The sequence below is a fragment of the Ursus maritimus genome, unplaced genomic scaffold (assembly GCF_017311325.1).
Source record: "Ursus maritimus isolate PB19 unplaced genomic scaffold, ASM1731132v1 scaffold_28, whole genome shotgun sequence".
In the NCBI taxonomy this organism is placed as follows: domain Eukaryota; kingdom Metazoa; phylum Chordata; class Mammalia; order Carnivora; family Ursidae; genus Ursus; species Ursus maritimus.
The window spans coordinates 36,607,535-36,623,684 of NW_024425341.1; the positions used below are offsets into that span (position 1 = coordinate 36,607,535).

The window sequence follows — 16,150 nt, forward strand, 5'->3', positions numbered from 1 at the left end:
TTACTTCTAGCACTACCAACAACCATTTGCTAGATCGAGCACTACCATTTAAAAGTATTAACAAAAGAAATGTGTACTAATTTGAAATTTCTGATGAATTTTTATCAGCATATAAAATTCAGAAACATTATTACCTGGAGTATCTTAACAAGAAGGTTACACAAGAACCCAGGTAGCATTAACAGATGGCTCCTACATACATCTGTACCATGGCAGAAATCATCAGTTTTGCAGATGGACAAGCAACACGTTTATGTGGAAGAACACTGAGGGCCGCTGAGTGGCTTAGACTTACCCCATCTGATCTAGTAACAGGGACGTTCATCAAATACTGAAATACACATGCAGTATTTGTGAGGGAATTAACAGGACAAGTGGTAGCATCTGTACCAGGTTGGGGGCTTAGTCATTCACTTCAGCTGGAGATACTGGTGATTTCTAAATAGCCTTAGATTGTTCTATCTGAAGAAGGCAACTACCTGGGCAAAAGTGAATCTGTGCTCATCAGCAAGGACCGTATTACACACATACACCCCAAAATGCATGTCAGCTGTGTGCAGAAATCCCTTTCTTCCCACTGTGCATGTGCTGCGGACGCTCGGTGAAGCGCTGACCGCCTGACTGCTGGCAGCCTCGAGCGGGAAACCTAAAGTTTCACTTGCAATTATTTTTAACCAAAGTTGGGGGAAGGAAATCAATTCTAGTTAATCGATGTATTTACTGAGTGTCTTCTATTTCCAGGCGTTATGACGGTTTTGAAGTTATAATAATCTACTCTAAAAAAAGAAAGAAAACACCATACAGTCCAGATTGTCTCTGAACACATAATTGTTACAGAAAATATCCTTTAATTCTTTTCCCTAAAGACTCTTAATCAGACCAAACCCTTTGCTCAATAAATTGCTAATTAAACATGCAGTGTTACAGCCTGAATCTATAACTAGTCTTTTGAACTTTATTAAATGTGATCTGACACAAATGAGAAGCAGGTGAATATAATAACTTTAATAAAAGGAGGTATGATCATTGTACCTTTCCTACTGTTCCAAGAGATTCTCTCTCTCTCTCACACACACATACACACACTTCTGCATTTTAATGGAAGCTGTTGCCTTTTATAAAGCAATTCTTTAGCACACTTTTTGTACTGCCAAATCTATATTCTTAGAAGTCCAGATTCTGTATCGAAGTAGGCCCTTGGTATCAGCTATTCTTTGAGTGGAGATACAGTTCCATTCTTGGAATAGCAAATTACTAATCCCATCAGTCATTACAAGCATTTCAAGAATGCACATGCCTTCAGTCGGGCACCAACAATCATATTTTATCCACCCAGTTGTTGAAAATTATGCGAAAGCTAAGGGAAAAGTTTAACATTTTCTCCTACACAAACCCAGGCAGTTTGTCTATGAGAAAATTATTTTACTGAAGTGCTCAGGCATGCACAAACGGAATGCACTGTTTTTTTTAACAGCTAAATTTCTGAACCAGTGGAAAAACCCTCATCTTTGTTCAAGGTGCTAACTACACAGCATTTTAATCCTGAACCCCAGGCAGTATATAAGATCTTATTTAGACTGTGGACTCTGCGAAACAAACCGAGGGCTTCAGAGGGGAGGGGGTAGGGGATTGGGATAGGCTGGTGATGGGTATTAAGGAGGGCACGTATTGCATGGTGCACTGGGTGTTATATGCAAGTAATGAATCATGGAACTTTACATCAAAAACTAGGGATGTACTGTATGGTGACTAATATAACAAAATAAATATTATTAAAAAAATCTTATTTGTGGGTGATGGACTAAATTTGGTTGTTTTCAGGGAAACAAATGAAGCTTCCAATGTATTAAGAAATAAAAAATAGTTTAATCACATAAAACACATCGATTAAGTGGTTTTTTAAAACAATTACTCTCCATGTGCTCAGCTTTTAATTGTATAACCTAGAGTTAATTGATACCTCTACCAATTCTAATGTCTAGGAAAGGCACAATTTTTAAATATGCAAAGGAATGGACCATGATATTCTAAAATCATTATAAAGACAGAAAGAATGAAAGAGACTATATTCTTTGTACTAACAATTACCTCGAGAAACACAGAAAAATGGAAGCAGCCTTCTTGACACTTAATCATTTACTCACTGTATGTGGCATGAGTAGGGAAGGTCCCAAAACAAAATGAATTCTGACTGCACAAACCATGTGCTCTAACGCAGATTCCCATTTCAATCAGGAGCTTCCCTTCTGCATGAACATACATTTGTGGAGCCAGGATGGCCTCTACCTACATTAAGCCCCCAGCACAGCACCTGACACAGAAAATATGCTTCACTGGTCCACGGAATGAATAGATGAAGACTATGAACAGCATCATAAAAGAACAGGGAACAACGCATTTCACTTTGATCCTGCTTGTAACTCCCAGCTAGACTCTGGATCTCTTGCCCTATCAAACATAGAAGAAATGTCCAAGGCCTTCCTTGCCCAACTCTCCAGCACACTACTTGGGTTTTTCAACATCTTCAGTCCAAACTGCAACCCTGGGGCTTACTGCAACAACCCAATTCCATGAATGAAACTCAACTGGTTAAAGGTGCAGGAGGGTGAAAGGGGCAGAAAAGCTAAACCTGGAAGCGGCAGCAGGGGTCTGACACCCAGCACTCTGTTGTGGAACTTCCTGCTGTACCCACGAGAAAATGCTCTCTGACTAAAAGTTAAATTACTAAGGCCACTGGTTTCTTAAGAGTGTTTCATAGTTAATGAATATCATGAAGGAAAATGTTGTATGGTTAAAACATTGTGGAAATACTGAATTGGATAAAATACGGTTTTCTTCACTGCAGAACTTCTCAGAACCTTGAACTATGCTAATAATGTGAATCTTTTTATTGAAACGTAGGACGCTCTCTGTTTTCTGAGTTAAAAGCTTAAAAAAAAAAGTCTTCTTTCTCCTAATATGAAAAATGGTAGCTGAAGATCAATTTAAGCAATTTTTACAGTGACATACAGGAATGTTTCTACACATAGAACTAGTTTTAGAAAATAAGTGCACTTTTTAAAGTCAAACTACTGAGTGCTCCAAAAATACCTGATTCGATCGAATACAGCACTTCAGCATTCTTCCCTTTGTCCTTGTCCAGAGCTGTAACCTGCAACACCACTGAGCCAACAGCCGCTGATTCATAAACCCGCCCTTCATAGGAGGAACTCGTGAACCAGGGGGCATGGTCGTTCGTGTCGCTGACATTAACAATGATCCGTGCAAAGTTGCGCTTTACAGGGACATCTTGATCCCGCACCTGAAAGATCAATAGGTTATCAATGCTGCCGGGGGTTCCCCTATAACTAAAAATCACTCTCAAACCTATAAAACCCTTCAGAAACCAGATGGTGGCCAAAAAGTGAGTAGAAAGCCGTACCATGACTGTAAGAACGTGCTGGTGGACGGCCTCATGATCAAGTGTCTCCGAAGTAAAGAGAGAGCCCGTTGCAGGATCAAGTCGAAATTTCTTGAGACTCAGTGGATCGACGCTGCCCTGCAGAGTGTAGATCAGCTTGTTCTTCTCGTCCTTGTCCACAGCGCGGATCTGCAGAACTTCTGTTTCTGGCACTGTGTCTTCAGGAATAACTACTTCGTACTTTGATGCAGAAAACTGAGGACGATGGTCATTTGTATCTATTACTTTGATGAACACCTATAATGACAAAATGACTCACATTATAGTAATAGCCTTAATTATATCTTAATGCAGAATCAAGGGGGAAAATGAGATGCACATTAAAAAAAACTATTTTTTAAGCAAAGTGAAACACAAAATGAGAAATAAAAGAACAAAAATCTAGAATAAAAAAAACTTTAAAATCTTCCATTGATATATTGCCCATATGAGTAAGATAATGAAGACCTTTCTAAACCCTTGAAACTGACTTTGGGGGCATACGTAACATCTTTCACACGCTTCTTTCTGACTGCGCCCTTCATGTCTCTCAGGTCTCCACAGGACAGTTATTTCTGGAGTGCTCCCGTAAGGGGAACAGAGAACTTACTTGAGCAGCGTTTACAGAAGATGATTTCCTGTGTCAGATTTGAATCTGCAAGTACCAGCTAGCGAGGTGAGGATGGTACTAGATAAATACTGTATTTAAATTTCTTGTTCTAATCGTTGAGACTCCAAATTCTTACCAATAAATTGAAATGTGCTTTAACAATCTTTATTACATTTTTGTCATCATAAAACCTACATAAAAATAGTAAACACATTCATTTCCTAAAAGCACTTTAAGTACACTAAAAAGATAAGCTCGCTTAAATATGTCAACACACAGTAAAAATCTCAGAGGGGGGAAAAAGCCATTATTAAAAAAACCTTAGTTCTAAGCTGAATTAAAAATGTTTTTTTACTCTAAACAGTAAGAGGATTAATTTTCAGACTGAAAAGATGTGTGGATAAGGCACAGTGGAAATCACTACTGATTACAAAGATGGTTTATAGTTAGAAACAAGAAATCTGAGCTTCATTGCACGCGTGGAAAAGAGGTTCGCGAGTCCAAATGGCACAGGAGGCCGAAGTCCCAGGAATCCACAGGTTAAGCTGCTAACCACACTGGTGCAGGCATGTGAGCTACAGGTCTTTCCACGGAGACGACACCAGTGTTCTCATAAAACACTGCCTCAGTGATGGATTTGTAACATTAAACTTTATATACATAACTAAACGCATTCACTAAACCACAGGAAGGTTTTATGTGAAAGTTACATAAACATTTAAAACTACAGACCATCTTAAAGGTCAACAATGATCCAGAAGAGACGGTTTTATAATTTTTCTAAGTTAAATCATTATATATTCATTTCCATTATAAATTTACATAGTACTTTCCTAATGGAGTGAGTGTTGGGCAGAGGTAGTTTAATCCTGCTCTAAAGTCAATTAATCACAACTAAATAGGAACATGGAAGGTAAAAACAACCAATTTTGATACAGCAATTCAAATAAAGCATACTCACAGCGCCCTTGTACCCTCAGCACGTACCTACACATTACTGGGGTGCAAATAAAATAAATGCACAACAGCCCCTGTCCTCAGGAAGCTCTCAAGCTCGGCAGGGGAGGTCTTACACATGTGAAGCACAGTGGGATTCCACATATAATCAAGTAAGTTATCAACAAGTTTGCAGGAGTCCAGAGATGGCGTGGGACGTGCCGAAAGCTCGTGAGGAGGAGGTAAGGCTTTGCCTGCGTAGGTCTTAGGTTGGTGGATCAATGTACACTGGGACGGGGTGGGGGCAGACCTTGGTCAGAGACACGAAGGCAAGAAGTAGCATCAAACACCCTCTCTCTTCGAGACTGGACAGAAGGACATGGCACGAGGGGATGGTAAGCGAGCAGGGAGAAGGTGGCATCCAGTACACACAGGCTGGAGAGCTACACATCCTGAACGCCCTGAACTAGCTCATCAGAGGCAACTCCCCTTTACCCCCTCTTCCCAACCAGGCCGACCCCTCTGGTAGTGGGAAGAGCAAGATGAACTGCAGGGACAGAGAACGGAGACAGGGAGGGGGCTGAACTGTCCAGCAGGGAGTCCACACGGACAACATGCACAACAGCTCCCCGGGCTTTAAGCGCCAGTAGCCCGTGTGCTACTCCTCACTCACCCCTCGGTGTGCCCTGTGAGGACAAAATCACTAGGCCCACAGGGTGACAGCCACGTGCCCAGAGATAGGGTAAGAGACAGAGCCAAGATTCCAACCAATCGACCTGTGCGTAATGCTGCTGCTCAAGAGAAACCGAAAGGAAACATGAAAGCAGAGCTGTTTCAAAGAAAGAAAAGAGCCGTAACTGGATTTGGAAAGTTACCCTGAGATACCAGATAAAGCAAAGCGACTTGAATTAATACTGGCCAGCATCCCAAGCTGCAGACGGCAGGACAGGAAAGCAAGGAGCAGTGCTGCTTCAACAGAGCACTGGGGACTATGCTGGGAGCCCCCGCCGCCCCCTCTGCTGCTGATGCACTGCGGCTCGGCCCCACGCTGCTCCCCAAACCCGCCCCGCCGTCCACGGCTACTGACCTGCACGCGGCAACATCTGCCCTGTCGCTTTCCGAGTTTTACCTACAGACCCGAACCCACCCCGTGTTCAGGTCCTTGCCAACCCAATTCTCACCTTCGGGTCGCTCTTCACGTGGCATTAGCTGCTCTCTTCTCAACCCCATCGCCCTGTTACTGACTGTCCCCTTTGTCCCACACCTTCACAGGTGAGTCTTCGCCCGCGACCACTCTCTGAGACTCGGACTCCCCCTCCCTGCCAGCAAGGCACGAGGACATTATCAAGACCCTCTGAAAACGACTCAAGAGAAGTTACAAAGTATAAATGAAGCACTAAAACGTAAGAGAGTTCTGTGTCCCTGGAAAGACTGCAATTTATTTCCTGGGTTTTAAAGGAAATTTTAATCAACCGTCTCCACGTTTCATACGAAGCTTTTAACAGCACTCTCTGAAACGAAAATTACTGGGGGAAGGGCATACTGCCGCTTACTCAGTTACGAAATAAGCAATAAACGTTACAGGCAAATAGACCACCTTCAGTAATGAGAATGCCTGGCACGGAGGGCCATTTCTACTGCTTAGTAAATGCCTTTTGCTAATTTCTGGTTAGATTATTTAACTGGTCCACATACAGTTATACTCTTTAAACCTTTCAAAATGTATCCTGTTAAATTTATTACCAACTCCATGTTTTTATTCTCATTTTCATGCTCTAAAGTCTAACTTCTAAAATGAGAACAGTTACCGACAAATATGAAATTTTAATACTGTACTAAAACTTTTACATGACAATCTCAAAATGATCCCAAAGCATGATACATATGTAGATTTTAAATACACTAAAAATTACAACCATGTGGAGAAAGGAATAAGGTCTTTTCATAACTGGCTCTGAATCATCTACTCATTTATTAATTGAAAGACATCACAGGCTCTAACTTTTATTCTTCAGTGCAACTAAATGATCTAACAGATGACCTGTCTCACCTGAGATTTAAAACAGTACCATCTAAAGATAAATACTGGAATTCGGAAGCATTTTATCTTCTAATATTTTATTTCTTCCTTTGTCTTTCAGGACACAGAAGATTATATGTAAATCTTCGCTTCCACCATCCTAAGGTAAGCTCTATGAGGGTAGGATTCTGCTTCCCAGTATTCAGTTTCTAGAACCATACCTGGCATGTAACAAATGTTCAACAAATTCTCAAACAGCCCACACAGAGACTCAGAGAGAATTTAATGTATAGGGTTTTAACATTTAAATTTGAAATCCCAGTAATCTGGCCATGTCTTAATTATCAGATAGGAATAAAGATGTTAAAGGAATTATAAGAACAATTTTATCAGCCATTTTATACAACCCTCATTAAAGTAGGCAAAAGGGAAAAAATTCAAAAAAGTGACTTAAAAATCATTAATCACTTTAATGAGCTTTAATGAAAATTACTTGGACAATTCATCTTCAAGAGTGATACAATTTATACTAATACTGTTCAAAAGCAGTATAAAATTGAAAGATTTTGATAATCAAAAGTGGGTTGTTGTTTTAAAGTCTTCTTTCAAAATTTCCCAAACTGGTTAATTACAGGCCAAACCTACACAAGATTTGCAGTTAATTCTCTTTCCCCCCATACAAATCCTTGCTGTGCACATGGATAAGCTCTATCAACACAGTAAGTCCGCTTGGGAGCCTCCAAGGGCAGAACCAACCGTTCATACTGCCTGTGGACCCTAAAATCAGAAGGTCCTATCAAGGGCGCCCGGGTGGCTCAGTCGGTGAAGTGTCTGCCTTTGGCTCAGGTCATGATCCCAGGGTCCTGGGATCCAGTCCCATGTCGGGCTCCCTGCTCCGCCGGGAGTCTGCTTCTCCCTCTGGCCCTCCCCCGACTCGTTCTCTCAACATCTTTCTCTCTCTCAAATAAATAAAATTTTTTTTAAAAAGGTCGTACCAATCCTCCTCTGACAAATTCGCTTACCTGTGTAAGGATAGCGGTGGTTCCGTCGGTAGCTTCGACGGTGAGGTTGTAGTTTGACTTCTGTTCTGCATCAAGAGGTCTGGCAACAATGATGGTCCCGGTGCCCTTGTCCACATCAAAGGGACTGTCGGAGTTGCCACCTGATTCAAGTCAGGACATACAGAAAAGCACGAAAACCTGTCATTTCTTTTGTGGTTTTCTAATTCTTCATGACAGGGAAAAAAAACCACTTCTGATGTTCTACTCAACAAGGTGTTTCTAAGGAGCTTTCATTTTGAAAGACAAGAAAAGAAGGGCCAATTAGAAAGACAGTGCCTACTAATGCAAACTTGAGCCCTGACTGTCAAAGGAAGCTACCGAGAGGAAAGCGAGAAAGCAACTCTGAAGACGGAAAAACCGTGCCAATGTGGCCAATGACTTATGTTCCACTCGCTTTTTCAGGGGTTCTGAGTAGGTCTTTAATTTATATATCCCAGTAGCTATACACAACATCCTTTACTAACCACAGTCAGCCATTTAAATGTTTAATTACTCAAAAAAAAAAAAAATTTGTGACACTTGAAGCATACTGCCCTAACAAATTAACTATTAAAAACAAATGTTAACTCTGAAAAACATAGTGGCACTTAACATCAATTGGTCCTGGCTCTTATATACTTAAGAATTTTCCCCACTGCTGCCAAACACAGAGCTTAATGAAGGCAGAAGTTTCTGTGGTGCTGACAGTATCCAAATGCATTCCCACTTACGTTCTAGATAAAACTCCTTTCACACCCACTGAACTTGAGACACTTTTATCAATGAAGTGACATGGAATGAAAATAAAACCCTTGATGTCACGATGAGGTTCTATTACTAAATCTTACCGAAAAGTAAAACTACACACACATAAAAAACCAAAATCTTCAGTGAAAACTAAAACTAAGGATGACCTTGAGATGTCTCAGAAGTCGGCATGTTTGCAACTGGAATGGGTGACCACGTAAATGCCACGAAAACAAGGCGCAATGGAAGATAGTCACTGGAAATAAACAAGGTTTTAAAAGCGGATGCTTTTCTTTTAGATCTCATAATCTGAGGCAAATTATGGGATCTCAGCAGATACCTTCTGCTGTACAGTTCAGGTCACAAGTCATCTGAAAGATGGAAAACACGTCTCTAGCGAGTGTGTCTCCTGGCACAGCCACAAAGAAGCAAGCAAGCATGGAAGGCAAGCAGAGAACAAGGGAGAGCATCAGTCAGACCAGTTCCAGAGGCGGTCAGCATCACACACAGCACAGCGGGAGCCCGGCTCGTCCGCAAGTGTGACAGGTGTCAACAGGGAGCAAACAAACGATTTTGATTGTAGTTCGTTGTGAAATCATCTTTCTTCTTTAAAACTGAAGTGAAGGGTTCGGAGGTGTGGATGATGTCAATGATTTCATACACTCTGTGGCCCCGCAGCCCACATCCCAGCCGGTCAAATGCTGACACAGCATTTCGCGGAGAGGGTGGCAAAGGGGTGGGAGGGGGAAAAGGAATCTAAAGGACCAACTAGAGATGAGTCACAATCCATACTTTTGCTTTTAAAGGTCCTGATGACTGAAATAAAGTGAGGAAACAGAATTTAAAAAATGAAGCTGTCAAAGTTTAATGTGAATTTCTTTTTTAAGTATGGGAGATTGTAAGGGAATACGTTCTATGTCTAAACTCAATTAAAGAGAAAGAAAAACAAAAAACTGACGTAGGCATATAATCTTTATTCCAGGGTCCATGAATCTCCTGAACCCTGCTTCCCACATTCTCAAAATGTAGTAAATAAAACTGAATAGGCCATAGCTGGTACTCTCATTTTTAAGTTATACAATTAAAATCTATAAAACTATTCCCTATAAAATACTGACATGTGACAGTCACACAGTTGTTTTAAGCATTCAAACCATATTCACTAAAAACAGCCATGTGCCATATGTTAGGTGTCAAGAAAGAAAATTAAGTTGTGCTTTTGGACAAAACATTCAGGTTTCTAACTCCTTCATGCACTTTGGAAACCTTAGTTTTACATTAAGGCTACGGTACATGCACAGCACCGATTTTAAACTAGTACATGCTGGATGTTATAACACATTCTGCAATCAAAATCTTGCAGTTTAAGACAAGTTCTCCACTTCTAAGTGTTACTCCCCATTTTAAAACCGGAAATGTATAAAAAATCAGAAAATCAAAGACCGGTTCTCCTCAGTGTAACCTATGCAGAACAATAAAAACTTTGAAGAACACTCACCAATGATGTCAAACCACAGCGGCGTGCCAGGAGGCTCCACAGATATCACTCCAATCATGTGAGCCACTGGGTCGCTTTCCATGACAGTAAAGGAAAAAGATGGTTCTTCAAAGGAAATCGGCCCCACTGACGGTTTGGGTTTGGAGATCCATTCAATATGGAGTCGAGTGGTTGATGACTTTTGGGGGCGACCATTATCCACTGCCTTAATCTATAAAATATAAGCAGAGGGGATGGAGGGAGCAAATCAGAAGTTACATTGTATGACCAAAGCACAGATTGGTTTGGTCTCAAACTGAGCCAATTTCAAACACTCAGTGTCTGTATTTGTATATTCCCTGTGTTTAAGGCCACACTCAACATACGTGATAACTGGAGAGACAGCGGAGAAGGAAAACCAAAGTCACATTTCCCAATGTTAGGTCACAAACACTGGGGCCACTTATTGAAGAGAAAGAAAATTTTCAGACAAGTGACATAAGACCAGATGAACAAAGTACATGAGAAATTCAAAGACTAGATCTTAACTCACTGAAAGAATATCATATTCTCCAGCTCCAGAAAACTTCTTGGATGAAACCACTCCGGTTTTGGGCTCAATAAAAAATTTGCCATGTTCGTTTCCATCTTCAATGCTGTAAGAGATTTCCGCATTGGGACCTTCATCTTTGTCTGTAGCTATAACACGATAGAGGGGCTCGCGCTTGGCGTTTCTTTCTCGTTCTGGTCTTTCCCGCTCTGGGAGTCTGATTTTGTAGAACTTCTGTAGGAACTGAGGTTTGTTGTCATTTTCATCAAGGATTTTCACAATCACTCTTGCAATGGTGGATTTGGGGGGGGTACCGTTGTCGGTCACAGTAACCTGTTTTTGAAAGATAACAGATGTTTTCAAAATATAACTATATAAAAACTATCTTCCTCCTAACAATAAACTCGCATTTGCATAGACTTGCAGAGTTCACACGCTATGACACATACCACCTCCTCGCCTTCAACAACAGCCCTGTGAGGCGGCAAGACAATGATGTGTCCGGTTCCAGACAGGGACCGGGAAGCAAGGCAAGGGCCAAGAAAGGCAGCGTGAGCCCCTGCTCTCCCCTCACCACACCACCTCTCCCTGCACTACTGCAGCTGTAACATGAATGTCACCGAAACGGCAAGCTATCAGAACAACTTATTTTTAAGCCAAGAGACACATGAAGATTTTGCTTTTAAAGAGAGTCCGCTGAAGAATAACACATACTCTATACACTTAAAAATCAAATCTCCAGGGGTGCCTGGGTGGCACAGTGGTTAAGGGTGTGCCTTCGGCTCAGGGCGTGATCCCGGTGTTCTGGGATCGAGCCCCACATCAGGCTCCTCTGCTATGAGCCTGCTTCTTCCTCTCCCGCTCCCCCTGCTTGTGTTCCCTCTCTCGCTGGCTGTCTCTATCTCTGTCAAATAAATAAATAAAATCTTTAAAAAAAAAAAAATCAAATCTCCACATACTGCATTAAAAACTGTCATTTTTAAGCCTCAACAATAGAGCAAGCTAAATCATCAATTTAAAATACATGTGAAGGAGCATGCCTTTTAATACCAGCTGTCATCATTTTGTTTTGTTTGACTCTTGTGCAGAAGTCCTCCACGTTTAGTATAGCAGATACAAAAATCTTCACTTCAGACCCATTTAAGATTTTCAGTAAAAGCAATGTAAAGTAATGGTCACTCTAATTATTCATGTATTCAGCTTAGGAATAAAAATCCGAGCCTTAAGGACTGCAGTGGTGAATGCTTCCATATGCACTGGTTCTAACCAGGGTGCGGCCGCAGCAAGATGCCCATGCCTGGGACCTGCCACTCCAGAGAGCGTGCCACCTGTTTCCTTTCTTTAGGAACCATATTCTCCCTTCTGTCAATCACTGCAGGGACCGAATAAAAATTCTAAACCCTGCTCTAACAGAAAGAAAATGAATTTAAGGGAACTGTAATACCTATGACTAACACTCAGATGTAACACATGAAGAGATTACGAACTGTAGGGACACCTGGGTGGCTCAGTCGGTTCAGCATCCGACTCTTAATTTTGGCTCAGGTCATGATCTCGGGGTCCTCGGATCAAGCCCCACGTGGAATCTGTGCTCAGCAGGGAGTGTGCTTGAGGATTCTCTCTCCCTCCCCCTCTGCCCTTCCCACTGCTCGCGCGCGTGCTCTCTCAAAATAAATAAAATCTTAACAAATAAAAAGCAATTACTAACTGTAATGGTGGCTGTGAAACCCCTCCTAGACAGAATATTCATGAGCACACACTATAGAGCTATAAAAAGCAAATATTTTATTGACAAAGTTAGAAATTTGACCAAGGATGAAATGAAATTAAGCAGGCAGCATTATGAACAGCAATAATATAAAAAGAGAGAACTAAGTATTAATAAAAATAATAAACCACAGTTTAGGACTTCCTCAAGTACCCACACTGGTGGAATGGAAGCCTTGTGCAGGTAACTCACAACTCAGAAAGCACTTAGTCTCCTCTGGCTCCAGTGATCAATACTGGCCTTTCACGTGTGGTAGAGGAAAGTCAACAGAGGTTACATGTCTGCTCTGCTCAGCTTTCCTCTGCAAGGGAAACTCTCCACAGTGCCTTTCTCAGCCTCTTCCTGGCTTGTAGGCCCTGGCACCCAGCAACCACATCATGCCTGACCCCCACATGACCCTCTACCTTTCTCCTCCAGTGACTCCTATCCCTGCTCCTACAACATGCCTACCATCCACCAGCAAACCAGTACAGGACAAGCTGTGTTTCTCCTTTCAGGGACTAGAAAGAGATTTTAAATTAGCCATGAGAATGAAGCCTGTCAGAAGAGACCATCTTAGAAAAGCACAAATCAGTCTTCAATCTTTTATTTTAGAAATGTTTAAAAATCAAACTTTCTACAATTCAATTTAAAATGCAAAAACAATGCAATTATTTAACAACAAAAACCAGAAACTAACTACAGTTGAAAGAGATCTATTATTATCATAAAAATATCCCAAAAAACAGAATACTAAGGAAAAAGATATAGAAGGCATAAAGAAAAAGTATATCTTACATAAATGAAAAGAAAATGTAAATAATCTTCCTTCCAGTCTGTTTGCTCTGTATGTGCACACAAAAATTAGAACTTATAAAGTGATCCTGTATTCTGGGGATTTTAGAAAGGGATTTAAGGGGACATGAACTACACTCACAAATGTTTTCTTTCCCCTGACCAGAAGTAATATAACGAAATCATAACAGTTACAAATACTAGTTAATGCAAACAAGAATGCTGTTTCCCATGATATTTATAAAATTTTTAAATAATTAAAATAAAGAAATGCTTACTTCTAATATATGTTCATCTTGCTGCTCTCGGTCTAGTTTCCTTGACGTCGTTGTGATAAGACCTATAAAATGATAACAGTTCATTAATCCTTACAGATAAAGTCAATTACAAAATACTGTAATTGAAACCACTGAGTGTAAAAGTCTGAGCAAATCTCTGGATTCCTAATGGAAGAAAAATGATGAATCCAGGTTCAATTATTTTATTTACCAACAACATACTTTCTCATTTTAATGATTCTCCAACACAGCAGATAAATGACAAAGGGACGAACAAAGTGGCAAAACTGAAATCAGTTACATTTTTTATTTGTTCAGTGGTTTGAATAAACATTTTGTCAGAAGAGATTTTTAAAAAAGATGAAGTTATCCAGGATTTCAAACTCCTCTAACTGCTGCAGTGATGATTAAGAGCTGACAGAAACATCTTCTATAACTACATTAAAAAGGACCACTGGAAAATCTAATGTTGACTCTGATTTATTAGCTTTGAATCATTTACTCTCGTAAGTGAAGAACGGTTATAAAAGTAATGTGATTTTCCAGGAAATACAGCTCAAGTATCAATTAATTTCCAGTGAAAGAAAAAACACAAATGATCCTCAAAGAAACCCCATATTCTTTATTTGATTTTTTTATCACACTAGAAAATCTATAGTTTCAATCTCTCTCTAGACTACAGTCGGCTAAACTTGAACATACGTTGGATCCTGGAAGAGCATTAAAACGGATTGATTATACTCTGTACTTCACAAAACACAGAGTTCCCCCAACCGCTAAGATGTCCCGTACGGCCTCGCTGTTGAGCGAATCCAATGTCAGATCTGAAGCTCAGGTAAAACCCTATGTGGCAAGGCAACTGCCAGCAACAACCTTTCTCCTGCGCAGCTTTTCGTGTTTTTTCCACAGGAAATATTTCAAATAATTTATATTTAAGAACAGACTTTATCGCTATCATTGATTTCCCCCTTTTATGCTAACTACTATCACACAACTAACCAATTAAAGGCTATTCAAAACGTTTCTCTAAATTTGCAAATGAAACGTTCATGTTTTCATTTATTTTGAGGTATTTTTTTTCTTAAATAGTTACGAAGGATCTCAATCAATAGTATCTTCCCCACAATTCAACTAAGCGATGCGCTCTTGTTAATGAGAGCCACAAAACACTGCTGTAGACTAGAATCGGGGCCGTCCTTCGAGGACAATGCTTTACAAGGCTTACTGGTGTGAAAACGCTGCTTAATGCGGCACGGGTTTGGTTTTCATCAGCCAAAACCCTTTTGAGGTTAATCCCTCTTTTTTCCCACCCAAAGCTCACCACTTTCCGCTTGTGGTTTTAAGTAGCTCAAGGAGGACGGGAAACCACTGTGGTGGGTCCCATCTAAGTGTCCCAGCGTGCCCGGCAGAGCGGCGGCGTCGACGGCAACGCCGCAGGGCGGGAAGCGGGCGGCTCACGGCGGAACAGCTCCGCGCTGCCGGAGGCCGTCACCCGCGCTGCGCGAACACCCCCACATCCGCAGGGAGTCAGTCACGGAGACGAACACCCTGCCCCCGCAGTTTACGAACCGCACACCACAGCCCACAAAGCGTGTGCCCGCGTGCCCGCTGCAAGGTCAACAGAGACAGAAAGCCAACCCGGTTTGTTACCTACACTCTCCGTGTGTGTCAGGCTGTCTCCTCTGTTCGAGCAGGGGAGCACTCACGTCCCCGAGGGCAGTGAACGCTCACGTCCCTTTCCGACCCGCCACCGCCTCCGCGACAGCGTCCGCCCACGCGCTCCCGCCACGACCGCCCGGGCCTCCGGAGGGCAGAGGCTCTGCCTGCCGCATCTGCTATAAAAGCACTTGGACGTGTGCATACAGGGACTGCCTGAAACCACGGGGGAGCAGCACTGAGACGGGTGTGCGGGGCACGAGCGCAGGTGGCAGTGACGACGCGCATCCGCAGCTTACACGCGGCTGACGGGGCTGACGGAGCCGGGCGGGCTCAGGCTCTGCCACACGGGGGTGTGAAGAGAGACAGGGCACGGCGGGCCGGTCTGTGGAAAGGAGGGCGCGGCCACGTCCCGAAGCCCTGAGGAGCCGAGCAGGCATCCGGCCGCAAGCAGCCACGTGTCCCGCCGCCAGGGGCAGAGGGTTTGCAGGAGAACCCCCCCACACCCCCCGCGGACGCGGAGAAGCGCGTTGCGGAGCCGCTCCAGCGGGAGTCGGGGCGGCGGGAAGACCAGGAAGGGCATCTCTCCGACGGAGAGCAGACCGCGGGCGGGCTCACCCACGGCGACGTCACGAGCGGGCGGGCGCACGAGGCCGCACGCAGCTCCCGCCCGAGCGAAGCGCCGCCAGCCCTGCGTGGCCACGAAGCTTCCCCCCGCAAGACCTTCCAGACCGCGCGAGCAGCTCCTTCTCTGTTGCCCACGCTCCCGCCCACAGGAACCCTCCGGAGGACCCCAGGGTTTTCCTTCCTACTACCATCCCCGGGGGCTGTGCACGTGCGCGGGGGGGGGGGGGC

At 42.7% G+C, this 16,150-nt stretch overlaps 1 protein-coding gene across 1 annotated transcript in view; it reads right to left on the minus strand.

Moving 5' to 3' along the window:
• FAT1 (FAT atypical cadherin 1) overlaps window positions 1–16,150 on the minus strand; it is a 109,675-nt gene that overhangs the window by 32,189 nt on the left and 61,336 nt on the right. The window contains 6 exon segments of the mRNA XM_008710459.2: window positions 3,091–3,301; window positions 3,422–3,697; window positions 8,028–8,167; window positions 10,291–10,501; window positions 10,823–11,152; window positions 13,640–13,701. Coding sequence (XP_008708681.1) covers window positions 3,091–3,301; window positions 3,422–3,697; window positions 8,028–8,167; window positions 10,291–10,501; window positions 10,823–11,152; window positions 13,640–13,701 — 1,230 coding nt within the window.